The 27,303-nt window shown below is 39.6% G+C and overlaps 5 protein-coding genes across 11 annotated transcripts; 2 read left to right on the top strand and 3 right to left on the bottom strand.

The window, feature by feature from the left end:
• Positions 1–2,455, bottom strand: LOC132204068 (obg-like ATPase 1). Its single transcript, XM_059632315.1, has 10 exons — positions 2,352–2,455; positions 1,966–2,166; positions 1,714–1,901; positions 1,480–1,655; positions 1,345–1,422; positions 1,196–1,293; positions 994–1,134; positions 487–583; positions 306–428; positions 1–248 (listed from the first exon to the last, which is right to left on the bottom strand). The coding sequence occupies exons 2-10, from the start codon at positions 2,142–2,144 to the stop codon at positions 138–140; spliced, it is 1,191 nt and encodes a 396-aa protein (XP_059488298.1). The 5' UTR covers positions 2,145–2,166; positions 2,352–2,455; the 3' UTR covers positions 1–137.
• LOC132204065 (E3 ubiquitin-protein ligase UHRF1-like) lies at positions 2,379–14,815 on the bottom strand. 6 transcript variants are annotated; one of them, XM_059632306.1, is made up of 25 exons: positions 14,532–14,814; positions 11,286–14,214; positions 11,083–11,224; positions 10,847–11,028; positions 10,694–10,782; positions 10,229–10,359; positions 9,615–10,168; positions 8,992–9,553; positions 8,410–8,931; positions 8,120–8,223; positions 7,891–8,061; positions 5,842–6,282; positions 5,610–5,789; positions 5,265–5,398; positions 5,076–5,207; positions 4,821–5,023; positions 4,600–4,768; positions 4,359–4,542; positions 4,119–4,273; positions 3,939–4,064; positions 3,740–3,887; positions 3,513–3,686; positions 3,357–3,455; positions 3,093–3,249; positions 2,379–2,481 (listed from the first exon to the last, which is right to left on the bottom strand). In XM_059632306.1, the coding sequence occupies exons 12-24, from the start codon at positions 5,992–5,994 to the stop codon at positions 3,118–3,120; spliced, it is 1,989 nt and encodes a 662-aa protein (XP_059488289.1). In that variant the 5' UTR covers positions 5,995–6,282; positions 7,891–8,061; positions 8,120–8,223; positions 8,410–8,931; positions 8,992–9,553; positions 9,615–10,168; positions 10,229–10,359; positions 10,694–10,782; positions 10,847–11,028; positions 11,083–11,224; positions 11,286–14,214; positions 14,532–14,814; the 3' UTR covers positions 2,379–2,481; positions 3,093–3,117. The 6 variants fall into 6 exon arrangements, 5 of the variants coding, with proteins under 5 accessions (XP_059488289.1, XP_059488292.1, XP_059488291.1 ...); XM_059632309.1 differs by lacking the exon at positions 2,379–2,481 and having other exon boundaries at positions 2,921–3,249; positions 8,992–9,168; positions 9,456–9,553; positions 14,532–14,815; XM_059632308.1 differs by lacking the exon at positions 2,379–2,481 and having other exon boundaries at positions 2,921–3,249; positions 9,615–9,790; positions 10,075–10,168; positions 14,532–14,815.
• Positions 14,816–16,109: 1,294 nt separating this feature from the next.
• Positions 16,110–19,413, top strand: LOC132203885 (protein O-linked-mannose beta-1,4-N-acetylglucosaminyltransferase 2-like). Its single transcript, XM_059632037.1, has 7 exons — positions 16,110–16,195; positions 16,252–16,758; positions 16,816–16,991; positions 17,952–18,187; positions 18,243–18,584; positions 18,636–18,824; positions 18,926–19,413. The coding sequence occupies exons 2-7, from the start codon at positions 16,343–16,345 to the stop codon at positions 19,286–19,288; spliced, it is 1,722 nt and encodes a 573-aa protein (XP_059488020.1). The 5' UTR covers positions 16,110–16,195; positions 16,252–16,342; the 3' UTR covers positions 19,289–19,413.
• A 1-nt stretch (position 19,414) lies between these two features.
• On the top strand, positions 19,415–21,440 carry LOC132203886 (aldo-keto reductase family 1 member B1-like). The gene is made up of 8 exons (XM_059632038.1): positions 19,415–19,554; positions 19,746–19,837; positions 19,895–20,062; positions 20,118–20,234; positions 20,427–20,621; positions 20,808–21,014; positions 21,068–21,216; positions 21,272–21,440. Exons 2-8 carry the CDS (start codon positions 19,760–19,762, stop codon positions 21,312–21,314), a joined length of 957 nt encoding a protein of 318 aa, XP_059488021.1. The 5' UTR covers positions 19,415–19,554; positions 19,746–19,759; the 3' UTR covers positions 21,315–21,440.
• LOC132203883 (anoctamin-3-like) lies at positions 21,332–26,695 on the bottom strand. Of its 2 annotated transcripts, XM_059632036.1 has the most exons (16): positions 26,587–26,695; positions 26,395–26,532; positions 26,118–26,344; positions 25,973–26,069; positions 25,809–25,913; positions 25,547–25,755; positions 25,287–25,456; positions 23,834–24,051; positions 23,621–23,785; positions 23,426–23,569; positions 23,210–23,376; positions 23,024–23,157; positions 22,765–22,970; positions 22,606–22,708; positions 22,173–22,339; positions 21,332–21,642 (listed from the first exon to the last, which is right to left on the bottom strand). In XM_059632036.1, exons 1-16 carry the CDS (start codon positions 26,629–26,631, stop codon positions 21,433–21,435), a joined length of 2,505 nt encoding a protein of 834 aa, XP_059488019.1. In that variant the 5' UTR covers positions 26,632–26,695; the 3' UTR covers positions 21,332–21,432. The 2 variants fall into 2 exon arrangements, with proteins under 2 accessions (XP_059488019.1, XP_059488018.1); XM_059632035.1 differs by having other exon boundaries at positions 26,395–26,661.
• Positions 26,696–27,303: the final 608 nt, after the last annotated feature.

Raw genomic sequence — 27,303 nt, 5'->3', positions numbered from 1 at the left:
TAATGAAGCACAACAATTTTTTATTGACATAAAAAACAAAATGCAATTGTATTATTTTTACATCAAAAAAGGATAAGTCTGTCAAATAAAATGGTCCTCTCGTTGAGATTTGTAAAAACCAAATTAAATTTTTAGTTTTACTTCTTCTTCGGATCCTTGAGTCCTGCCCCGGCGTTGAACTTGAAGAAAATAATGTCGCCATCCTCGACGGTGTAGTTGCGGCCCTGCTGCCTGTACTTGCCTGCAGCCTGGGATTAAAAAAAAAATAGTGAAATAATAATTTTTAAGAATTGGAAGTGGCAAACCTTGCAGTTGGCCTCGGTGCCCTCCTCCTTGAAGTCGTTGTAGTGCATCACCTCGGCCATGATGAAGCCCTTTTCAAAGTCCGTGTGAATCCGACCTGCAGCCTGCGGCGCTTTTGCTCCTTTCTAAATTGCAATTATTCATTTTAAAATAAGAAGGAAAGTGGAAAATTGAAAGACTGACCTGAACGGTCCAAGCCTTGACCTCATCCGGCCCAGCCGTGAAGAAGTAAATGAGCTGCAGAGACTTGTAACCTTGCACAATAATCTTGTCCAAGGCACTAATTCAAAATATTTTTTTTATTAAATTATTTGTTTTTCAGTAATTTTTTTTTTTAAATATTGGTTTTTCAGCTAACATAAGGTTTTCAACAGAGCAGGACTAAATTTCGGTCCCGTGAACTCCTGTTCCCCGAAAATTGTCATTTTTGGAAAATCCGGGCTCAAGATTTACTACCAAAATAAATTTGTAAATTTTCAGGTCTAAATTGTCTATAATAGCAATTTAGATAGAAAAATGAAATAATGCTGAGTAAAATTATGATCCCGGGAAATCCCATCCCTAAATTTTTCCCCAGCAGAGTATTAAGTCTGTTGAACCAGGACATCCCGAGCATTCCCTAACTTCCCATCCTGATAAATGCTCTAATTTTAACTAATTTAAGTTAAAATTGAAATATTTTAGGCAGACCTAGTGGTGCCCTGTTCCTTGAGGTAGGCCTCCTTGGCAGCATCGTCCATGTCGAAGATCTTGGACTCGAAAATCCCCGAGAAGGGGATGATGATGGCGCCCGGGTCGTTCTTGTCCACCCACTCCTTGATTTTGGCCAACCTGACAAGAGGAAAAAGTTAATTGTGCTTAATTATGAAAAAAAAAAGGTTTTTTCCCTTACCACTTGTTCTTTTTACGAATGTAGTCCTTTTCCGAAAGGTTCACCAGGTAAATGACCGGCTTGGACGTCAGGAAAAGGTACTTGTTCAACACTTCAATCTGAATCAAAACTTTTAATCAATTTAAAGCAATTGGAGGAATAATTTTTACATCATTGGCATTCCAATCTCCAAAGCGGATGTGCTTCTTTTCGTCCACCAACAATTGCTTCACTTTGCACAAAACGTCCTGGACAATTTTTATTTTTAAAATTCTAGTAAATCACTTTTTTTATCAGAATTTTACATATTCAGGCTTCATCTTCTTGTCCGAGCCTCGTAAGACGGTTCGCTCGAACTTTTCAATCGTCTGCAGCATGACCTCCTCATCTTTGAGGCGCAGCTCCTCCGCAATGACCCCGAGGTCGTTGACCGGGTTGACCTCACCCTCAACGTGGGTCACATCATCATCGTCGAAAGCTCCTTTTTATAAAATTAAATTTTAATTATAATATATTTTTATCAAAATTTAGAAACCGACTGCAGAGGTGGAAAATGGCGTCGCAGGCCTTGATGTGAGAGAGGAAGGCGTTGCCGAGTCCTTGGCCTTCGGACGCGCCCTTGACCAGGCCAGCAATGTCCACCACGTTGAGGAAGGCGGGCACTTTGCTGGCCGGTTTGTGGTGCTCGCACAGGAAGTCGAAGCGCTCGTCCGGCACCGGGACGCGGCTGCGAATTCCAAATTTCAGAATATTATTTCAAATTTGAAGACTTTTATTAATAAATTTGGCACCTTTCGTTGGGGTCGATGGTGCAGAAGGGGAAGTTTTCGGCGGCCGCCTGCGACTTGGTCAGCACGTTGAAGAAGGTCGACTTGCCGACGTTGGGGATGCCGACGATGCCCACCTTCAGGTTGGTGCCCACCCGCCCGATCAGCGGCTTCTTCTCTTCCTCCTGCTTCTTCGGCGGCATCTCTTGCTTTTTTTCTTTCTTTCTGCTCACAAAAACAATAACTTTAGTTCCAAATAATATATGTACAATTATGAGGAAAAGTTTGTTAGCTAAATTTCTCAATAAAACGTGAGTCTGGTCGGCGACACCCTCTGGAAGGCTTCGGCCGATGCAAATCCCTCGAGTTTTGCGTTCTCAACGCAGAAAAGGTAGAAAAAGGTATCATACCTGTTTTGAAAGAAGAAGTGTTTACAAGTCGGCCATATGAGACGAGCCGGTCCGACTCCGATTTGCTTCCACACGTGGACACGGCCCCCTGCATGGAACTCCTCCGCAGAGCCTCCTTGCTTTTGCTCACCTTGAATAAAAGGCGGGAAAATAAAGAAAGGAGCAGAAACATAACATAATTATTTTTCATTGTTTATTCCTTCAAACCGAATTAATTAAATTCAATATTATTGTAGAAATTTTGATTTCCCAGAAGAAATTGAAAAATTAAAAAAGGCGGGAAAATGAAGAGCTGGAATACAGAAATAAATTATTTTTTATTCATAATGCAATTGATTTTGGGGAATTTATGAAAAAAAGCTCTCTCCTTCATTTAGAATTTTATACTTTTAGTGCAGATATTGGCAGCAGGAAGGGAATGTAAAATTAAAAAATCAATTAAATTAATTTTTATTCAAATTTATTTAAAATTTATGCGCGCATAAGAAAAATGTCTAACATCTTTAAAAGGTAGGAACCGATAGGAACTTTTATCTGATATCAAATATTATTGTTTTTAATCTTCTTGTAATATCTTAGGAACATTTCTTGAGGAAATTTTAATTCACCACAAATTAAAATATGAATTATATATTTTGGAGAAATTAAAAATATAATTTATAAATTAAAATTACTTTGTAGAAATGCAGTGGAGAATTTGCAAAAAAAAAATACTTTGTTAAGTAATTTAAAATAAAATACGCTATTGGCCGTTTAACTTCTCATCCTAGGTGCGGTGCAGAAGGAGCCCCAGGATTTTCACCAGGAGATTGTTGGTTGTGAAGGGACCTTCCGACTCTTCCTGGCACAAAAGACACTTTGCCTGTTTCCGGCCAGCGAGCCACTTTTTCAAGCAGAACTGCAGAATTAAAGAATTTTTTTTTTATCACATTCTATTGGTTTTCTTCAATTGTAATTGAAAGACAGAAAAATTGATTCAAATAATGAAGGAAAAATTTAACTTACCAAGCATTTGTTGTGACCACATTTCAGTGTGGCTGGATTGACGCAGACCTCTTGGCAAATGACGCACCTAAATTGTTCAGCCACAGCCTTGATGAACTCCTAAAACAATTTATTTTTTATTTTATTTTTTACAAAATTTTATTCCAAATTTCTTACAGGGTAGCCAAGTTTCTGGGCCTCCTCCAAGGCCTTCCAGTTTCTTTCATTCAGACCATCTTGAGCAATCAGTTGCTGGACCCTTCTTTGCAGAACATAAGGTGTGATGAATTTCTCCTTCGTTTGCACCACCTCAGTTCGACGGACTTTTGCTGGGGTCCCCTCTGGCTGCCCCTTTTGAAGCCAGACAATTAATTCAAATTAATAATAAAAATTTATTCTTATACTTCCAGAAATCCAACACTCATGCTCCTCATGTAAGCCATTCCTGAGGACGTCCAAGGTGGGGGCTCGTTGTCGTCCCTGACCAACTCAAACTCCCAAGTCTTGTCCCTCCTCTTGCAGTACCGGAGGACTTTGTAAATTCCGTCGTAACTGGAAATAAATTAATGAGATTAAAATTAACATTTTGTATTCTTATCTTACCGGAATCCGTACGCAGGAGTGAATCTTGTGGGCAAGGTGTGGCTTCGGATGACCCTGACCGGGGCTCCCAGGCGCCAACTTTTGGAAGTGGCACCGACCTCGGCAAAACAAGATCGAGCCAAGGCCCTGGAAATTTAGATTTTTTTTACTAAAAACTGAATTTTTTCTGAATTTTTATACAAATTGTTGCCAGAAACTCCTGAAAAAGTGAAGCGATGTCCTTTGTCGTCCAAGCGACCTTTGTGACTTGAGGTCAACAAAATGCTCTGAGCACCAACTTTGGCAGAGCCACAAATGCTCAAATCTGGTGAGCAGTGCACTCCTAGGTTCACAAGCTGAAACATTGAATTTAAAAAAAAAAAAACAAAATTAATTAAATTCAAATTATTCTAATTTATATGTAAAATTAGCCCTATTTACCTGAGCTTTTGTTGCCAACAGCCTTCCTGAGGGAACTCCAGCAATTTTTCCAATGTGTCCTTCGGGCACCACACAAACCGATCCTTCCTCAGACGGACCTCTTTTCCTCAGCAGTTTTTGCACTTCTTCCTGCTTTTCCTGTTTGATCGTCTTGGCTTCAACATTGACGCACTTTGGACAGAACCTTTTTAAAAATTGCTAATCATTTTAAAAACAAACAACTATTACTGAATTGATTTACCACTCGTTTTCAGGGATTTTCTTCAATGGGGGAGTCAAGCAATGTGTGTGGTACGAATTGTCACATTCGTCGCACATCAGTTGACTTTGCTCCTCTCCTTTGTCTCCGCAAACGACACAGCAGCAATGCTTGCACTTTCTTGCTGGGCTGCCTTTGCAGAATCTGCATGCTGAGTACACAAAAATTAAAATTCATCGAAAAAATCGTCAATTTTTAATTACGTTCCAGCAAGGAGCGGCCACTTGCCAATTTGCTCCACTCGTCTCTGGTCACCAACCTCGGGAATTGGACAGTTCTGTGTTTGTAAATGAGCGTCTGGTCAACGAAGTGCTCCTCTTTGGCATGGACTGTGCAGGAAACTGAGACCGAGGACGGATGGGAGAACTTTTTGGCTCGACCAACACTTGTGATTTCGACCTCGTACCTGGAAATGATCAAAATTATATTATATGAAAAAAATAGTTTATTTTCTTCACCATCCTTCCTCCTTGCCAGGTGGAGCCACAAAAGCCAGAACCTTCATGCCAGCCTTCAATTGTTCAGATCGAAACTCGGCTGAGCCGCAAGGGAGCAAATTCCTCAGCTTCAAAAGCAGTTCCTCATTTTTCCTTTGAAGACAAGAATATATAAATTAAATTTTAACAGATTATTAATTATATATGTACTTTTGGCATAGGATTCTGTAAGTAAATTCATCGTCCCCATTCAATTCAGCATCATTGCATCTGAAAATTGAGGAAACTTCTCCCTCCTCCCACTGGCCTGTGTCCTCATCTTGGAAGTATAGGTTGTCTCCAGGCTAGAACGGGACATTCAGAATTCAAGATTTAAGGACTAAAACATATACAAATATGCCTCTGAAGAAAAAATTGATAGATTATAATTACCTTTTTATATTCAAATATTAAAAATTATAATTTAAATATTTTTCAGTCAAAATATTGATCAAAACAATTGATAATGGTGAAATTTTTAAAACTTTTCCGAAAACATTAATTTTAACATCTCACTTGGAAATATTTGCTGATCTGATCATTTAGCAGCGCCTCTTCTTCATTCTGATCAATCTTCTTCTTGACCTCTGAAGAGGTTTTCTCAGCAGCAATTCCATCCCTTCTTTGCTTGATGCGAATATTCACGACACATTGATCAGCCAAACTATATCCATGCAAAGGCAACTCCTTCAAAAGCTGCAAATATTTTACTGTTTTCAAATACTTCTGTCGTGATAAATAATTTTACCTTTTTTCCTCCGTAGAAGAGTTCAATTGCAGAGGATTTGCACTCAAAAAATGCGCTCGCTGCTTTGAGCAAATCATTCACCTGCGAGTTTTCAGGCACGTTGACCGAAGCCTCTGGCAGAGTGCGGCTGAAGTCTCGCAGTTTCAGCAGCATTTTTTTTTAGATTTAAATCAAAATTCAAAATAAATTCCCCAAAAACACGGATCCATCAGAGAGACACGAACCGTCACGAATGCGCACTCGTCTTGTACAACGAGAAAAATTAAAAACCAGGCACAATACATATATCATTCATTCCTCTGGCATCCTTCTCCCCCCCTCCTCCTCCGAGCACCAATTTTTGCACGTTCAACTGAGACTTCGCCGCCGCAAGAACTGGATTTCCACCACTCCACTGTTTTGTTTTTATTTGGCAGCGGATCTGCTCAGGTTGCGAGCCACCTGTTGACGGAATGCAAAAGTTAGGGTCTTTGAGAAGCGGTCATAAAGGTTTTGAGTTGAGACATATGTATTATGTTATGTTTGAACATAACATATCAGCCAATCAGAATCGAGCTTTCTTATGTTATGTTTTTACTGTTTTGGGCTATAATTTATTTTATTTGGTACCTTTCACGAATGCGGCTCTTATGAAATAATGTAGTACAAAAGTAAAGAATTCATGTTTTTGTACGCAGATCAAGAATGTTTTACATTGACGGCAGCAAAGTAAAAATAAATTAACTTAATTATGAATGCATATCACCATGAATATATTAACATAATAATACATATCTTTTTACTATATAATACATATCTGCAGAAAATGGTGTTTTAAAAACTTAAATATGAATTTATTTATGGTAAGAATTATGACAGAATAATGACATACAAAAAAATTTTTATATAAATTAAGTTAAAGTCGGGCCAGTGGTCATAAATAATATTGCAAAATTATGAAGGATCAGTAATTTGAATTAGCTTTGTAATATTCTCAAAAAATAATTGACCCATTTGAAATGTTTAATTAACAAAATTACTGACATATATTTGCCTCAGAGGCCGTCAAATTAATTTGCAAAAATGACATTGAAAGATAAATATTTTTATCAAATTTATAAAAATAATTGTGCCAAAACGTATTCAGCGTGTATATGATGGCTTTTCACTGGATAAATCCACATAAGACTCGAGAATACAAATCTGTGCAAATAAATCTTTCTTATTTATTCGAGTTGCATAGATGAACTCCAAAGAAAAACAGGCACACTTTTAAAGAATTTATTTGGCTACTTCAATTTATTTAATTTCTTAGTCAACTCATATTGTGTTAAATTAAAATTATGGTCCGCACAATACATATGGTGAGACAATGATCGAGGGTGCTCGCTCGCCATTCACAATTAGGCGGGGGTGGGCAAGCATTTGACCGACCCTCCTCCCCCACCACAGGGGAAAACCACCCCTGAAAACCCTGTGGCGGAGTCTCACTGTAAGATTAGAACAATATTTCCTGATATCGATACAAATGATAATACATAATTATACACATTCAAGTCTTTTAACAGATTTCTTAGTCAGATAATACATATCTTAAAATTATTAATTGTTGTTTTGTACAACCAAAACTTTCATTAATACAATTCAGCCGTACAAATATAACGGCGTCAACAAATATTAAGTGATTTGCAAAATTAATGCTTAATTTTCAGGCAAGGTACAAAAGCTGCATGTTCGATATGGACTTGCCTCAAAATTTAAATTCAACAGTTATAAAATAATTTAGCATTACAAAATAGCATTGTTTCTCTGGATCGCTAATCTGCACGAACAGGATTTAAATTATATAGAACTTAAATCAAAACGGGCTGCTGATGCGAGTTTTCTGCTGGGGCCGACTGCGTGCATTAACCTGCACACAATTTAACAGGAATAAACCAATTAGATTCTCTTAGGGACTACTATTTGAATCCCTTTTTGGTTTCAAATTTTACAATTTCGAGCAGATCAATAAATCCAAAATATATTATTTCCTTTTTGTGATTAAAAATAGGTGTCAGGTGAAGTCACCTGAATCTGGCGACAGGTGTCGTTGATGCTGCTCCTAGGGTCTACTCAACAAGGGTCTACTGTTGCAACTCAAGGGCGCTCGATCTTCTCGTCCACACACCACAGCAGCTTACAGATTTCCATCTCCTGGATCGTTGTGAACTTTGCCGAGAACGCTGACGTGCATTGATCCTTTTTGAGAATGCAATTCATTAGAGTTAATATCATATTATTTCTTCACTCGAGCTACAATAACCCTTTGTAGGGTGCCCCTGCTTTAGAGATGGTTCAGCACGTATTGATTTTGCCTTGACGGATTCTTGACGAAAAAGCACCCGTCTTCTTGTCTTGGCACTGAAAGTCGAGTGAATAATGATTATACTTGCAATAAATATATAAGATACGATATCAAACAAAATACTAATTAAAATCTACATGATCATGATCGTAATTAATTTTGAAGGGACCAATTACAAATATAGAGATGAAAACACATAATACTGTTTTCTGTTGATCGAATATGAAATGAGTCAAACTCACTTTAATTTGCACCTGGCTCTCCAGGAACACAGACGAATTCAAAATTTGAAGGCCTGCGTGCTTCATTTAACCTGTTGGCTGGTAAAAATTGAGATTGATGATCACAGCAAACTTCCAAAGGGTGCGTCTTCGAATTTCTGGAAGTTTAAAAAACCAAACAGACAACCAAGAAATTCATACTCAAGTGAGAAAGGCCATAATAGAATAAAAAAAGATTGTGTGTGTTTGGTCGAGAACGTCCCGAACGGCAGCGCCCTTTGCGGTCGGACGTTGCCACTCGAGGCGCCCTGTCCCGAGAATCCACAAAAGGCGCACTGAACAAGGTTCAACACGCCTCCCTGGCAGGGCAGCACCAGGGGTGGATTTTAGTTGAGTGAAAGGAAGAGAATAGAGATATAAGGTGGGGAAAAAATCTGGGAAAGACACAACCTGGCGTTTTTTGCAGGCTTTCATTTGGCTGTTTTAGATCAACTCGCCTAACGACTTCCCTCTCCTGCCTCACTTCTTGCCAACTTTGGCGATCTATAATAATAATTTTTTTTGTTAGATACGCACCTCGGAAAAATCTTATTAACTGCTTACCTTATTTCACAAAAAGTTTGATTTCAATCGATTCATATTTGAAGTCGGAGATTTATTGGCCTTCTGCGCAGCCACCTATAGTGCCGCTTTTCCTTCAAAGACTCCCGTCAGTCTGCACAATTTTCAAGGCCTTTCTGCAACGGGCCCCATGGGATGGATGTCTTACAATTTCTAAAACTTAAAAAAAAAAAAAAAGCAAACAGAAATTCTGTTTTTAACAGGCCAACAGTATAAAAGAAGATTGTGTGTTTGGTCGAGAACGTCCCGAACGGCAGCGCCCTTTGCGGTCGGACGTTTTGCCACTCGAGGCGCCCTGTCCCGAGAATCCACAAAGGCGCACTGAACAAGGTTCAGCACACCTCCCTAGCAGAGCAGAACCAGGGGAGGATTTGTTTTATAAGTGAAAGGACGAAGAGAGAGAAACAAGAAAAATAAAAAAAAAAATAAAAAATATGGAATGGTACAACTTGACGCTTCTGTTGTCTCTTCAAGGCTGTTTTTGATCAACTCGCTATACATTGACTTTTTTCTTCCTGCCTCACTTCTTGAAGAACTCATCAAACTGTAATAAAAATTATGGCATGAAATAATAACTTCATTCTATTGAACATTTCACTGATTACCTTATTCACAGAAAGTTTGATTTCAATCAATTCATATTTGACGTCGGAGATTTGTTGGCCTTCTGCGCAGCCACCAATAGTGCCGCTTTTCCTTCACAGACTCCCGACAGACTGCACACTCTGCAAGGCCTTAATTTCTGTCATGGGCCCCATGGGATGTCTTTCAATTTCTAAAACTTAAAAAAAAAAGCAAAAAAGCAAGCAGAGAAATAAATTTTTTTTTAAAGGCCAACAGTATAAAAATGAGATTGTGTGTGTTTGGTCGAGAACGTCCCGAACGGCAGCGCCCTTTGCGGTCGGACGTTGCCACTCGAGGCGCCCTGTCACGAGAATCCACAAAGGCGCACTGAACAAGGTTCAACACGCCTCCCTAGCAGGGCAGCACCAGGGGTGGATTAGTTTTGAGAGAAAGCAAGAGAATATGAGATATAAGTTGGGGAAAAAATCTGGGAAAGACAACCTGGCGTTTTTTGCAGTCTTTTCATTTGGCTGTTTTAGATCAACTCGCCAAACGACTTCCTTCTCCTGCCTCACTTCTTGCCAACTTCGTTGATCTATTTTAAAATAATAGCTTTCGATAAGCACCTCACATTAATCTTATTAACTGATATTACCTTATTCACAAATAGTTTGATTTTGCTCCTCTCAAACGATTCATTTTTGAAATCGGAGATTTGTTGGCCTTCTGCACAGCCACCAATAGAGTGCCGCTTTTCCTTCACAGACTCCTGACAGACTGCACACTCTGCAAGGCCTTAATTTCTGTCATGGATGTCTTTCAATTTCTAAAACTTACAAAAAAAAAAAAAAAAAAAAAAAAAACAGAGAAATTCTGTTTTTAACAGGCCAACAGTACAAAAAGAAGATTGTGTGTGTTCGGTCGAGAACGTCCCGAACGGCAGCGCCCTTTGCGGTCGTTGCCACTCAAGGCGCCCTGTCACGAGAATCCACAAAGGCATTGCACACTGAACAAGGTTCAACACGCCTCCCTAGCAGGGCAGCACCAGGGGTGGATTTGTTTAGAGAGACAGCAGGAGAGAGAGAAACAAGAATGGTATAATAAAAAAAATGACAACAACTTGACAATTCTTTTGTCTCATGGATTCTGTTTCAGCACAACTTGATTGCCAGTGACATTGTTCTTCCTGCCTCACTTCTTGCCATCGATCTAGAATAACAAATCACAGCCTTTGATAAGCACCTAAATTTAATTAACATATATCACTGACTACCTCTTATTCACAATAAGTTTGCTCTTCCCCCATTCGATTCATATTTTGCCAACGGCCCTGCTTCCTTCAGGCCACCTTTGGCTGGACACGGTGATTTCGAGGGCGCCTTCAACCCTTCCAAGAACTTCCTGGCAGTAGCAAACCGACCACCAGCACCTCTTTTAAGATTTTTCTCTGCAAAACTTCAAATTTAAGGGGATATAATAAATGAATAAGGAATAAAATTAAAGACAAACCTTCCAAAATATTTCTCTCGCTGGCTTCTCCGTCCTCTCGAATCTGAAGATCATTTGCAGAGCTAGTTCTTCTTCCTTGGAGATATTCTTGGCTGCATTTTGCGCCGCTTTTCCTTCAGGATAGCACCGCAGAGATACACAACTAGAAATTAAACTTAAATCAATAAAGAAGTCGAGTTTTAACCTTTCATTTTAATAAATACCTCTCAGGTCAATCAATGGAATGCCAGCCAGCTGAAGATGTCCTCAGTCAAGTGTCCTCATATTTGTGTGTTGACAACAGAAAAACTCAGAGGATATTCATGAAACGTACCAAGAAACAATATATTAGAAAATGATTCAAATTGCAATTAAAATTATTAGCCAACTTCCTGATTACCGTAATTAAAAAAAAAAACTCGCGATTTCAACATGATTCTGGAGACCTGTTTAAAAGCGCAGATGTTCACAGAATCTTAAATTAGTGGTTGGGGATCGATCAAGTTAGAAATTTATGACAGAGGGCAAAAACACTGACATTAAGTGATAAGCGCGTCATACAAACAAATGATTGGTGTAGGCAGCTTTGATTTCAATTTGTGGCGAACCGGAATTTTGAATGGGTGAAAATGAAGAAAAAATCGTCTGGTTTTCGCATGTCGGATACCAGAAGCGGACAATATTGTCGGTCGTGCAGTTTTAAAGTTGATTCAGTAAAAGACTTTTCCAAAGCCTAATTAAGCGTTTCAAATTTAATTGTGTTTTGCATGGTGCGAATTCTTAAAATTTAATCAAAATGTAATTATTGCCTTGTTTTAAAACCAGATAAACGGAGACGCATGAGATTTTTTTATATGCAATAAAGCAACTTGGTTGCTAAAAAGCGCGAGATTCTACACCCATATAAGTTGAAAACTTCCCAAAATCCAGTTCCAATTGCGCGTGTCCATCATGTATGGTAGACGGAACCGGAACCTTCGGAAGTTCCAACCCTCCATCCCTTCCTCCCGAGGTTCCGAGGGAGAACCCGTGGGTCGACCTGCCACCGGTGCGACAGGCCAAAGCCGAGGAGCCTCGGAATCCACTTGCAAGAGCCACCCGAAGGTCGATCAGCTTGCAAGCCATCGGAGAATATTGATCTCCGGTCACAGCATCCGCAGGTCAACCAGGTCGCGTGTGCCAAGAGACAGGCCTGGGGCCAGATGGCGAGGCGACACAACAACAAGATTAAACTTGGGATGCTGAGTAATTTAAACGCGCCGCGATGAGGAAACCGATTTAAATTTTTTCAGTTTCCTCAAATTGTTGGAAAGATCAATTAATTTAAATGAGATTTAAAAGGCAATAAATATATGACGTTTTAATTTGATAATTTAAATTCGTATAACGCAGTTGGAATTTCTTTACTGCTCTTTCTTCCACGCAGCCTGCTTTCATCCTAAAAAGTGCGTTTAGATTCAAATTTTAATGTTTTCAGAAGTCAAGGTTGATGCAGATTTTTATAAAACCAAATCAAAGTGAAAAACGCGCGCGTTGTTAGCTTAGAGGGTCAAATTGGATGGATCACTTGAGCCGGAAATCATCAACATCAAGTGGTGGCCCATCCTCGGACCTTAAAAGTTAACAATTATCCCCCCACCAGCCCCCGCCTCGTCAACAGAGCCGGATTGGAGAAGCCATATTTTAGCCGGAAATCATCAACATAACCTTTGGCCTGTCCAGGCCCTATTGTTGACAAGTATGCCCTATCGACGCGCTGCAAACTTCCAAGTCAAATCGGAAAGACGAGCTTAGCCGGACATCATCAACATAAGCTATGGGCCTATCCTGAGACCCTGAAAAAGTTTGCAGTTAAACTAATCTTTGCATTTACATAGCCAAACAGAATTAAAACGCATCACAATGATCTTGACTCAAGAAAACATAAAAACCGAGCCGAATCACACTTCGAGAATTACACGGCAGGCTGCCCAGAAGAAAAGGCGCCTCAAGAAAAAGGTGAAATGCAAGAGAGAAGTTTTTTGCATTAATATAAAAAGGCGCGAGATTCTACACCCTTTTTTAAGTCAAAACTTCCCAAAATCCAGTTCCAATTGCGCGTGTCCATCATGTATGGTAGACGGAACCGGAACCTTCGGAAGTTCCAACCCTCCATCCCTTCCTCCCGAGGTTCCGAGGGAGAACCCGTGGGTCGACCTGCCACCGGTGCGACAGGCCAAAGCCGAGGAGCCTCGGAATCCACTTGCAAGAGCCACCCGAAGGTCGATCAGCTTGCAAGCCATCGGAGAATGTTGACCTCCGGTCACGGCATCCGCAGGTCAACCAGGTCACGTGTGCCAAGAGACAGGCCTGGGGCCAGATGGCGAGGCGACACGACGACAAAATTAACCTTGGGATGCTGAGTGATTTAAACGCGCCGCGATGAGAAAAATTAAATTAATTGATCTTTTTTTAAATTAATTAAAAGGCAATAATGATATTTTGATGCAATTGAATTTAAGTCTCTCAGCCTCAATGCTATAAAAATACATATATAAAATTAATGTTTCTTCCATTTGTCGTTTAATGAATGACAATCAACATTTTCATTGTCGTAGAAAATGCACATTTCAACAAGGATGAGATCGTCTTTTAATTTCCTCGATTTCAGTGAGAAACGCAAGGAATTTCTAATTAAAATTCGTTTCGAAACGAACAGATTCGCAAAACGCAGAAATAAAATTTTGTTATTCTCCGGTCATGCTCGAGACCTTCAAAAATCAAAAGTTTCGTGTCAGTGTTGCTGATAAATTCGCTGTCTCATAATTTACGGTAAAACACAGAATATTAATCAGCAAAAATCTCGCCTTATCGAATTGAGTGAATTAAAAAAATTAAAAATTGATTTCTTTTTAATCGTCCAATTAAACGGTGATGTGGAAGGGGTAAAAACACCCGCACGTGGAAATTAGAAAATTATCACATAGAAGATGTTGCTCAAAAATTATTAACTAAAATTTACGCCGCACCATTGCACAGAGGGGACAGGCTGAAGATGTCCTGTTCGGAGGCACTTGACTGACCTCCGGACGTGTCCAGACGAGAAAAATCTCCCAGAGCGTCGTTCTTGTTTGGCAAAAATGCGGACGGAAATTCCGTCTTTCACGGGGGCTCCTGAAAAAAAATGAGTCAGCACAGAGTTTTAATTCAATCGAAATTGTTCACATGTGAGCGACGCCGCAGAATTTGAATTAAATCGTCAATTAATTTAATCATAACAAGAGTCCCGGATTAAACACAAAAATATTGCTTAAATTTTCACATTAAAAACAGGATTTGAATACACAAAGTTGCGATGAGACAAAAATTGATTCAATTTTCTGCCTCGTGGCGACTCGAATGCGGTTCGAAAAAGATCACGATTTTTTCGGCGTTTCGTGCGCGATTGATTCAGATGGCCGAATGGCTGTCAAAACCAAGACTTTTCTCACCTGTGAAACGATGACGTCGTTGCGTTGCTGGCCGAAAAGGACTGCCGACGATATTAGGCTCGGAAAAGCCTCCACGTGAACACGCAGTCGGGATTCTCGTCGGCACGACGACGCTCGCGGAAGCCACAAGATGGCCAGCATTTCTTTGCGAGAGCCAAATGCGGGCAGAAAACGCTGCAGATTTCTGTCTTTTCTGCGCTCCGACTTGTCTGGACTTGTCCAAAGTTCAAAGGAGTGTGAAAGCACTGAAAGCGGCGCTGTCGGTGCAGCGGAGGGAGGAGGGGAGACTCTTTTTACCCCTCCGCTCGATTTGCGCTCCCCCAAGCGGCCTTTGTTTGTTTGGGCGCCTTTTTAAATTAAAAAAATCACTCTGTACGTTAAATAATTAATATAAATTAGCAGAAAATTTTATGTTAAGTAAAAAATTTGTATTCAAAAGTATGTAAACCGTGAAATTAAATATTTTCTCTGGATTTTAAAAATTCATTTCAAAATGTAGTTCAATTATACGACACCTTCTGTAGATTCGTACAGACAAAAACCACACAATAATTAATAATAATAATTAATAATAAAAAATAAATCTATCAATAAAAAAATTCTTAAAAATATTAAAAAACCACACACGGATGCATATTATAAAATTATAATCTAGCTTCACTACCAATAGAATTAAAAAAATCACAGCCGCCGCTTCTAAAAAATGTAATCATATAATTTAATTATTTTAAAACTTAACAATACACACTATATGGAATCAAAAAAATCAAAATACAATCTTGCCAAAAGAAATCTTACAATAAAATAAATCATGCTGAAAAAAAGCAACCAATGTTGATAATTATGTTGAGAGGAAAAATCTAAAAAAATGAAACTAAATAAAAAAAATCAATAAATCCACACATTCATAGACACACACATTGTAAAATCTAGTTAAACTGAGATTGAATTAAAAAAAAAACACATATACTCACCCACCCCCTTTAAAAAAATGTAAACATTATAACAAAACAAAACTAACACATTTCTGACATTTTTTATAACCATTATTGATACTTTCCATCTATAATTGGCAAATTCGGCAACATTAATTTAAAAAAAGCATAATAATTTATAATAAGACTTTTTGCATGAAACAAAATCTTAATATAATTTTCATAATTTTAAAAGTCACGTAATAAAATGATGAAAAAAAACCGATTGTATAAATTCCAAGATTTCCATGAATTTAAATTTAACATAGTCTTAGGTTAGGAACGAAATCTGGTATCCTATTTTTAATTTTGTAAAAATTTGAAATTTTATAAATATATTGGACACAAATCACAAATAAAAAACAATATATCAAAAATTCCTCTCTATTATGAAGAAGCTTCAATTTTTGAAAATTAAAGATGAATGTTAAAAATTTTGCTAAAATAAAAATGATCTTCAATATTTCCAATTAATAAATAAATTTTTATACAATTATTTTCCTGTCCCGTAAACGCCTTTAAAATTTGTGGTACTGCCGTGCCGAGCAGGTTGCCTACCCCAGCCCATTGACTTTTTTCTCACATTTTTCGGTCATGCGCAGAAGAAGGCGTAGTATTTTGAAACGAAAAATGTAAACAGTCGGAAGAGCCGTGCAATTTCTGCGTACTGGGGTAGTTTTGAAACAATTCGTAAGACTTTTCCTGCCGATTTCCTTCTTAAAATAATTTAATTTCCAATTATGTAGGTGCGAAAAATGTGATTCGCCTGAGAGAATAAGAAGCCCATTCGCCAATTGGACTTTGAAATTGATTTGTATCTTTTCTGGAGGAGGCGCGATGCAGTTCGTGACGTCCCTGTTCATCTTCCTGGTGCCGACCCTGTCGCTCATCTTCCTGCAGTACCTGCCGCAAATCCTGTCCAGACTCCTCTACAATTCCTCCTCGAGTCCTGCTGCGGCGAGGAAATCCTCGTCCACCTTGGACCTGCTGAGGTCTTCCTCGACGGTGTCGCCCTCGTCGGTGTGGTGTTGCGAGTGCAACCGCGGCCAAAGGTGCTGCGACTTCCGCAACCTCTACTTCTTCCCTCAGGAGCGAACCTTCGGCTTCGTCCTGACCGACGCGTCCGCCGTCCACGGCCTGACCTCCGCCGAGGACATGCAGCGGCTCCTGGTCGGCTCCGTCGTCAACCACACCCAGTTCTTCCTGCCCCTGGTCGTCTTCACTGACCTCGACCCTGTCCTCAAAACCGTCAAGTATACTTTTTAAATCATAAACTTTTTACTGAGATTGAACGATTAATTTAATTGCAGGACCATTTTGAGGGAGAAGCTGTTTCTGCTCAAAAGGTTCAAGCCGGACAACGTGATGCACGCCGTGCACGACGACCTTCTGCCCTTGTTCTCCAGGTTCGAAACCCTCTGCAGCAGAGACGTGGAAACTTGCTCAAAAACTATCCTCCTCACTCTCCTTGATAATAACCTTCAAGGCAAGTTTGAATCAAAATTTTTCAGTTTTTTTTTTAATTAAAATTATTTCCCAAAAATTTTTATTAAAGCGGTACATTCATTTAATTCAAGTTCACATTGAACGTACTTTAAATTAAATAATTTTAATTGATTTTAGTAAGTGTTAAAATTCCTGAAAGGTACGAATCGTTAGCAAGGTCATATTTCAGGCGCTTAATTAATTTGAGAATACATATAGTTTTTCTCCGCTTCTAATGTAGCAATAGAAAAATTTCTGGTACCATAATGTTCCTCTTGATACGCTCTTTCCAACCATGTGTCACACTAATTGCGAATTGTATTGTTATAAGGTCAAAGGTCGCCAGGGTCAATGACCTTTTGTGACCCGGTCAGTATGTGCGACACATGGTCTGAAAGAGCAAGTCAAGGGGATCAAGTTTTGTCATTATACATTTTGTCTTCAAGTGAGCAGGTAAAATGTTACAGAGGCTCAAAGTTATTTTTTATCCTTTAGAGCTCAGAAAACCATGTTTTTTGCGTTTATTATTTTTTAATAAAAAAAGTTTGATACTTAAAAACTACTTCTTTGAGAATGTATTTTATGGACAATTTAACGCTCTACAAAATGGATATTTCAGAATTTTAAAACGGATGATGGAAAAATGTAAATTTGAGGTCAAAGGTCACGAGGTCACCGGAAGTGACCTTGAACCTACGCTGACCTACGCTTTTGCACCAAACAGAAAAGTTGTAGAAGGCAACAAGCCAAATTCAACCATACCTACATTTTTGTCCTACGACCAAGCCAAAATACAGCCGTTAGAACATTTCCAAAATCAAATTTTGAAATTAGGGGGTCAAATTATATATTTTTCAAAACCTTTTGGTATGACAAAGATTGTATGACCCTTGCCAACGCATTAAATGAATTTCCGTTGATAAATACATCAAATTTTACTTGTACATTTCTATTTTTTCAGATGTGAACAGTGCCTGGTACAGTTTGCTGTCTGCACAACGAATTTTTAAATTGTCCGAGTTGAAGGAGCCAGTTTTGATCTCGGAAGTCTACACCGGACTGCCCGGAAGCACCGTCGTTTTCCAGTACGGCTTCGGCCAGCCCCAGGGTGCTGTTTCTCAGGCCGGAAATTCGGTCGGAATTTACCAGCGTTTTTCCCAATTTGTGAAAAACCGGCTCAAGATTAAACATGAGCAGGTAATTTAAAAAAAATCAAATTTATTTTGTTTATTAAAGTTTTGTCTGTTTTTAGCAAGAACCGGACACTTTCAAAGTAGTTCTGATCTCTCGGAAGGAGACGAGGAAAATTCTCAATGAAGAGGAGGTGTCCAACTTTGTGATCAGTTCTTTCCAAAACACGTTCGGCTTCAGCACCAACATCGATCTGCAGCTTTTCGACCCCAGTGGGGAGTCGGTCCACGAGATGGTTGATACTTTTGGCAAGGCCGACTTCATCATCGGCATGCACGGGGCGGCCACTTTTCTGGCCGGGGTCTTCAGCAGGCCAAATGCAAGCATCGTCGAAATGTTCCCTTTCGGAATCAACCCCACAGCAGTGTCTCCCCTGCAGGCACTCTCGGAAATCAAAGGAGCGGTAAGAATTCCAACTTTTAAACAATTTTGATGATGATTTTGTCGATTTCAGTGGTTCAGTTACGTCTCGTGGGAAAACAAAGATCTGAGAGCGTCGGTGCCACCTTCGGAGGAAGCGCCCAGGCTGCTCGGAGGTCTCGCACATTTGTCCGAGGAGGAAAGAAAATTTGCTAAAAAGTTGATTCCGGTCCCCGCCGTCTACTGTTGCCACAACGCCACGTATCTGTACAGGATGTTTCAAGTAAGTTTAAACCAAAATTTAAAATCAATTCAATTTTCAAACTTTTTTTCTCCCCAAGTATCGATAAATTTCTTTCTTTCTAATTTTTCATTTCCAAACAGGACACCATAGTCGGACCGAGTGTCCAGTACTCGATATTGAAAGCAATAGAGTTTCTGCGGAGAGGACGAGCCGAGAGTTGGACGCACACGTTTTTGGTTCCGAGCGGCGTCCGGGACTTGGTGTGCCTGAGTGAGGCCGAGGGCACCAAAATGTTCTGGAAAGCGCCTCTCAACGTTCATTCAATGCGGCGCAAAGAGTTTCTGAAGTTTGAAATATCGGCGCGGTCGGTGGTCGGCGACCTGTACGAAGTGACCGAGACCAAACTGTTCTCCGAGTTCGAGGACCAGGTCATCAGAGAGGCGTGGGTGCGCGCCTGCACCCTCGACACTTGCGGCAAAGACGCCTACGTCCTTTGCAAGTGAAAGAAAAAAAACTATCAACCGTCAAGAAGGATCTCCATCTGTTATAATCGTTTTTGCACAAATTTCTTAATAAATATTTATTGCACACAATCGCTGTTATATAAAGAATCGCGAGAGCATTTTTTAATATAAAAATTACAAGGGGGATCGATGCAGGATCAGGAACTTCTAACGCCCCCTTGCTTGAGCTCACAACACGCCTCCAGAGTTGTCTTTTGAAAGCCCCCGGAGACCGGCCTGTCAAAAACAAAACACCTGAAAAATATGTAAGTAACTGAGATTGATTGAAATAGAATCTTCCAATTAATTTCTCGGAGTTTCAACCGTAATATATTAAAAGATTCAAGAGCCGGCGTGCCCTTATTTGCTCTGCTTGTCTCTCTTGTATGCTTTCCTTATCACATTTATATTTTTTATTTTGTTCGAATCTTAACAGTTTTCATTTGACCTTTTCCAGTTGCTCTCTGCAGAATGGCTCATTCCAAGGTGCCCAAAGTCAAGCTCTACAATGGAGTGGAAATGCCCATCTTCGGACTGGGCACTTGGAAGGTACTTAATAAAAAAAACTGATTTTGTTCACTGAAATTTGTCTTATTTACTTTTCAGTCGAAGCCTGGCGAGGTGACCCAAGCGGTGAAGGACGCAATCGACGTTGGCTATCGGCACATCGACTGCGCCCACGTGTACGGAAACGAGCAGGAAGTCGGACAGGGCATCGGCCAGAAGATCAAGGAGGGCGTCTGCACCAGGGAGGAGCTCTTCATCACCAGCAAGGTATCAAAATTCCGAATCTTTTGTGATGTGATCGGTACAAGATTTGAAATTTCAGCTGTGGAACACCTTCCATAGGCCGGACCTTGTGCTTCCGGCGTGCAAACAGACCCTAAAGGACCTGGGCCTGGAATACCTGGACCTGTACCTGATCCACTGGCCTGTCGGCTACAAGGTGATGGCAAGAATATGTATATATAAAAATGATCATTCATTTATTTTGTTAAAATTTGTTACTGGAGTTAAACAGTTTTGTTGTTTAAGCATGAAAGAATCTGTAAAAAAAAAATAGAAGTTTATTTTATCTGATTTTATTAATTTAATTATTCAATTAAATTACTATTTTATTCAATCTGATCAATTTTAGGAGGGAGAGAGCAAGTTCCCTGCTGACGCCGATGGAAACACCTTGTTCAGCGAGGTCGATTACGTCGACACCTGGCCCGAGATGGAGAAACTGGTCGAGTCCGGTTTGGTCAAGTCCATCGGCATCTCCAACTTCAACAGTGAGCAGATTGAACGCGTTTTGAAAGTGGCCAAAATCAAACCTGCCGTGCTCCAGGTACAAAGAAATTCAATTCGAATCAATTATTTTCAATTAATTTGAATTTTAGTTAAAAGTACTGAATCTAACTTTCACTTTTAAACTCATTTTAGTCTTAATTCATTACTTTTAACTTATATTTAAATTAAATGATTTTTTAATAAATTAAATTTTTTTTTAAATTTTTTTAAAACATATTCTCAGGTTGAATGCCACCCTTACTTGAACCAAAAGAAGCTGATGGCCTTTTGCAAGGAGCGCAAAATCGCCATCACCGCGTACTCGCCTCTGGGCTCGCCCGACCGTCCTTGGGCCAAACCCGAAGACCCGCAACTCCTCGATGACAAAAAGCTCAAGGAAATCGCCGAGCGCCTCAAACGCAGTCCGGCTCAGATTCTCATTCGCTACCAAGTATGAAATTTCACAATTTTTAAATTAAAATTCTAATTTAAATTCATTTCTAGATCGAGAGAGGAAACATTGTCATTCCAAAGTCAGTGACGAAATCCAGAATTGCCGAAAACTTTGATGTTTTCGATTTTGAACTGTCCAAGGAGGACGTCGAGCATCTGGACACTTTCGATTGCAACGGCCGCATCTGCCCCATCTTGCCGTAAGTCCAAATTTATTAAGTATTTATTCTTTAAACTCCTAATTTGAATTAAAAGGGCCAAGAATCACACCCACTACCCATTCAACATTGAATACTAGAACTTCACTCTGCAGGTGATTTCAAATCATTTGTTCAGTCGGAAAAGTTTATTTAACCTTTTAAATCAAAATAAACATATATATATTTTTTCTGTTTAAAATACACAACTTGGAAGTTTCAAACTAGAACAGTTGTTGATCCAAAATTTTTGTCCTCGTGGGAAATTAATGCCTCCGTCGAAGGGCTCATCGAGCGAGTCTTTTTCTTGCGATACTTTTCAGTCTCCTTGTTGACGAGTTTTTCCTCCAAATACTCTCTCTCCTTGACGTCCCACGGCAAGTCCGGAATTGCAGCGGCAATCAGGCCGGAGATTCCAAACACCAAGTGCTATATTAATGAGGATTAAAATTATTATTGGAGAGGAAATTCTTTTCAGTCGTGCAAATAGAATTGCTTAAAAATAGCTTTTAACATCCTGGGAGGATTCATTTTTTTGCTAATTGCCAATTTTTTTTTAACTGAATTTGGATATGAAATGATAATTCTCAAGTAAATGGAACGGAACCTCATTTTCAAATTGTTAAATTTTGAATCAGTTACAATTAAATCTACTAAATTCAACTCAAATATGATGCAAATTTTCTAATTTTTAACGCTTCGGATCAGACTATTTTCATGCATTCAAATAAAATGTACGTGATATTTTTAAAAAAACATCATTTAAAAAAAAAATTAAAATTTGTGTTCTGATGCAAAATGATATGACGCATCTTTTGCCTATTTTCAAGGGGCACAAAACTTACAATTTTGACCTTTGTCGTAAAAACTTTTGATTAAGAAAAGATTCCTTCTTGGTGCATTAGCTCCAACCTCCCACCCAGAACTGAGGTTTAAACTATAGATTTGTTTAAAATTACCTCGAAAATGACAATAAATGCCAATCGCGCCGCCAAAACGTGCCAATGCTCCATGGTCACTTCATATTCATTCGGATCCGACGGCGGGTACCTAAATCCGTTGTAAACGCACTCGGTCAATCCTGGTGGGCGCTCGACCGCCGCATCGTAATTGTCAATCAAAAATACTGGAAAAATTAATTTATTAAAGACGAACATTGCTAAATTTTTTCATCCCAGAATGTGAAAGAAGACCAAATTTCATGATTTAAATTGAATTCTAAAAAAAAAATTGTACCCCCAAGCTTCACACTAGGGGTTGATCGGATTTTCACCTCTTCCCGCCAAACGAATTTGAGCCTCCTGATTAAAAAATACGCAAATAAAGAAAAAAAGGTCCCATCGAGGTTTAAATGCTTTTAGCACAAATTTTGATTTCATTTTCATATTTTACTTGAAAGAGTGTATTGAACGTATCCTTCCAGTCCATTGTTGGATTTGGTCCACCAGTAAACGAGGCGCGGGATGAATTCCGACGTAAAAGCGATCACGATGGCCTGCGTGTTTATTATTTTTAATTAAATGGAGAATTTTATTTGATATTTTGACTTGCATTTGTGACGACCGCGATGTAAGTGAGCGTTTGCAAAATGGTGAACCACGCGCCCAGCGAGGCCGTCCTCTTCGGCACCGGTCTTTGGAATTTGCACAGAATCTTGTACGCGTCCAGTCTGATTTCCAAAAAGTTGTTCAGAAGGGCGAACATCGGCGCCAGCGGGAAGGAGGCGACGAAAAGGGTTGTGAATCCGAATTGCAAAACTATAAAAAGATAATTTCAGTTCATGTGAAGAAAAATCAAATTTTTTCAATACTCATTTCCATGAACTCTTCGAATAGGGACATTGAGTGGTCCTGTGGCGCCTCCAAAGTGTAGTCGCGTTCCCACTGCGGGCTTTTCTGGAACAAAACCTTCTTTTCGTCCGACGCGAGCCATTTTCGGATGTATCTGTTCCGTAATTACTATTATTTTGAGTTTAGTAGAAGAAAATTGTTAGTACGGAACGGCGATTTCCATGAAGTTGTTGAAAAACTGCTTGCCCACCATGATGACGATGAGCTGAATGAAAAGCTCGGAAATGCAACCGGCAGGGTCGCACGTGTCGGCGCCGATTCCGAGGAAACTGTTCCACATGTTATCGTCTCCGGGATAAGTGTAAAATTTCCCCTGATTAAAAATTAATTACATTATTTTTGCAAATAATTTGAAAATAAACCTTGAAAAAGGCGATGTAGAAAAGGGAAGAGTAGCAATTGACGAACTCGAAAACGAAAATTTTAAAAGTGAAACTCTCCTCGTAATCGGACTGCGTTCTCGGACACTCGAGATCGGTGAGAAATTTCGCAATGCGTTTGTAAACCTGCACAAAATAAGTTAATTTCAAATTACTTTTCTTTGATTAAAACCTCACGATAGTCAAAATCATGATGACGATCAAGTTAATAAGGGCCGCGGTCATCGAGGTCAGGATTTGCGTGTTTTGTTTGAGGAAATCGTCGCCGCTGTCGTAAAAAGCCGCGACGATCGCCAATTCGTAGACGATCACTCCGATGATGGCGCTCACAACGACGGCAAGCTGAATAGAAAACGAGTTAAATGCCAACAAAATTGATTTGTTTCGCACCATGAAAGCAACTCCGGAAATCGTCGTGAAAACGCGCACAACTTTGTTCCAAAAGGGAATGTACGGTTCGGGCTGGCCCGTGAACTTGTTTGGCCGAGTCGTTTGCACCGAGGCCGCGAACTCGGGTCTCGTTTCCATGTCCATCTGTGCGTCCGTCAGGCCCCACTTCTGCACCAACCGCGCCTGCTTCCGTTTCCACAGCTCCAGAAACATGGTGGCTTAAGAAATATATAAATCATTATTTATCTTTAAATAATGATTTCAAAGGTTGAAAAATATTGCTGCTGCTATCGTTTTTCGCCGCCAAAATTGTCTTATAATTAAAAGTCAAGTGGTCAAATTTGGGCGAATTAATTTATTCCGATGGCGATTGGCGATATTTGCCAATCTTTACAACTGCGGCCGCAGCGCTACCAGTCGCCGTTTGCATTAAATTAGAGATGAAACTAATTCTTACCAAAATTTTTTCTAATTCTTCAAATTTGAATAGAATACAATTAAAATTACTCAATTTGTTTCAATATGTGATAATTTGATAAGTAAAATGCCTCAATTTCTAATTTTTAACACATTATTTTCAAAATCAATTTAATATTCAATGATGTTTTTTAAACGGATTGTTCAAAATAATTGCAAATTTGTACTCCGGTACAAAATGACAAGGAAGATCTTTTGGCTATCTTGGATTTTTTGTCAGGTTGCCTATTTTCAAGGGACATAAAACTTTATATTTTGACCTTTTGCCGGGGTCCATGACCTTTGACCTAGAAACATGGCCAACATTAAGAAAAGGTACCTTGCTTCATCAGCTCCAACCTCCCGCCGAGAAAATTAAAAAATCTTTACTCAAATTAATTTGGAAACAGTTTTAGTGAACCCTTATTTATCTCCGGCGGCCATATTGGAATATGAAAAATTTGGCAAATTTTCATTATCTTTGTAGTTTAAGAACCAAATTTTATGAAAATCGTGATTTTTTTCTGATTTTACAGTTCAATTGTCTCATAAATTGGCTTGATTTTCTCGGAAATGAAAAATAAATCCGGTTTTTCAACCTTAAATTTGAATTTTTTTCCTTAACTTTATGCGGTGAACCCTAATTTTCTGGTGCCATATTGATAGCAGAGTATCACGGAAATTTTTGATTGGGTTTTCGCCAAAATTGGTTTTTTCTTGCAATCAAATAATTATATTGAAATTTTTGCAATTTTTCTGTATAAAGTTAATCAATAATTTACAGGTTGACCCTTGATTTTTTTGGTGTCAAAACGATCCTTTTGATCTAAAATACTAATTTTTGTAGAGGATATTGTTGCCCTGAGGTGGTTCCATGTTCTTTAAAGCGATTTTGGCTGCGACAGCGTAGAAATCTGATTGTTTTCTCGCGATTGAAATTAAATTGGACGATTTCCTTCTGATAAAACTGAGAGACGATCTTGAATTGTTTGCATACCCCAGAATGACATGAACGTGGCGAAGAGGACGGTGGACGTGTTGTCGAACACGTGGTTGAGTCGCGCGTACAAACACGAATCGGCCAAGAGCTGATAGGAGCAGGCGCCGTTCAGACAATCGGGGCACAGGTATTGGCCGCCCACTCCCGTCTTGTTGCACATTTCGAAGCTGAGAAATTCAACCAAAATTATCTCGAGAAATAATTCGTATATGTTAATCAGAATCCTTAAGTTAATCAATCATCCTCATTATGTGTACCTTGGCGTGTTGATCTGTTGGTTGTCCATGGTGGCGAGACCGTAAATGAAGCAAATGAGACCCACTATCGACGCCGGGATCAGCATTTTGGTGTAGAAGCCGAGCCAAGCGAAGTAAAGGGCAACTTCATCCCCGAAATAGTCGCGGATTTTATCCAAAGGCTGCACCTTGTACCAGACCTTCAACCGGGCCCACTCTCGGAACAACTCCTGCGAGATATTTCAAGAAAATACAAATTTGAAGAGTTTTTAATGTTAAATACGGATCTGTCATTTGTGCCGGAGGTCGCGTTCAAAAGGTAGGGGCCGTCGTGAAGGGGGTACGCCGCCGTGTAGCAATCCCGGTTGATCAGACGTCGGATTCCGATCTGGACGTGAAATTCTTGTTCTAAAATAAGGTTGATTGTTGTAAAAAAAATAGGCGCACCTCTTCTTCTTTGTCGCCGTAGGGCGTTCTTCGCAGCAAGTCCCACACAATGTCGGCCCTTTCCGCCGGCGAGAACAATTTATCCTCGTCGCCGAACCTTTTTTCCAAATTAATTTTCAATTTTCATTAAATTTATTCACTTTACAATTCCACGAATTCCTCTCTGAAAGTGACTCTCAGGGTCTGCGGAGTTCCATCCGAGTTCAAGTGCGGCTTCATGAAATTCGGCGTTTTCTTCGTCTTTGCCCGAAATTTCAGATTTTTCGGCAACTTGACTTGCTTCTTCAGTCCTAGCAAATCTGCGTGTTTGATCAGCACGTCGGCCGGAGCGTGGATTTTGACAAAAACCACGTCGTCCTCTTTCGCAATGTCCTAATAGAAATTTGTTTTTGGATCATGAATAATAAAAAATTTCATCAGACCTTTCCGGACTCGTGCTGCAAAACCAAGCCGGAGTTTTTCAGATTTTGCTCGAAAACGTCCCTCGCCTTGATCTTATCATTCTGCACCGACTTAGCTTGGTACACCAGGACCAAATCAGTTTGCAAATCCGTTTCCATCTCGATTGGAAAAGGGCGATTGTGAAAATGCGGAGCTGCAAATTTCGGTCTTACTTGATCTGCAAAGTCCTCCTTGGTCGTTGGAAACGGCTCGTTCATTTCCTTCTCTTCAAATCACACTAAAACCTTTACTGCTTTTGCGCTGCCGCTGATTACTTTGGTCGATATATGCGTCAAGATAAGAGAGCGGATCCGGTTGATGTGAATTTGAATTTCGCTATCTTATCGGCGCGTTTTGACAAGCGCTTTGCTTTCACGCGTGGACCCACAGCTGCGGCATCGAAATGACCTCACCTTGTAGACGAGACACGAGATGAGCCAATGCAACATTTCAAGTGATAGAACGTGTCAAAACATCGAAATTTGAGAAATATGTAAATTTTTCATTAATTCACGGGTTAAAAAAAAAATCTTAATTTTAGAGTATTTTTCTATTGCCAAATCCAAAGCCATTTTGTTTTTAAAAGCAGTATGAATTTTTTTAAATTTTGAATGCTTATAAAATTCAACAGAAAACCAATAATCTAAGCCATGTCAGGGGCGTTTCTGGCAATCCAGTCCATGTAATTGGCGACGTAGTAATAAGGTTTGCACGTACGCAAGGACTCTTTTAATATCTTAAGTGTCTAGACAGAATCCTTGCTGAGGACGCCGCGCAAAAAGTGGCGTTCACGGTCAAAAAAGGTCAATCCTCCCCCACTGTCTCCAGAACACGCCCTCGTTCCTGCGAATTAACAATTTATTTGGATTTTTAAATGAAAAAAAATCACG

Source organism: Neocloeon triangulifer, unplaced genomic scaffold, assembly GCF_031216515.1.
Source record: "Neocloeon triangulifer isolate White Clay Creek 2 clone unplaced genomic scaffold, ASM3121651v1 ptg000020l, whole genome shotgun sequence".
Classification (NCBI taxonomy): domain Eukaryota; kingdom Metazoa; phylum Arthropoda; class Insecta; order Ephemeroptera; family Baetidae; genus Neocloeon; species Neocloeon triangulifer.
The sequence above is the reverse complement of the archived record's forward strand: the minus strand, read 5'-3'. Positions and strand labels throughout refer to the sequence as shown.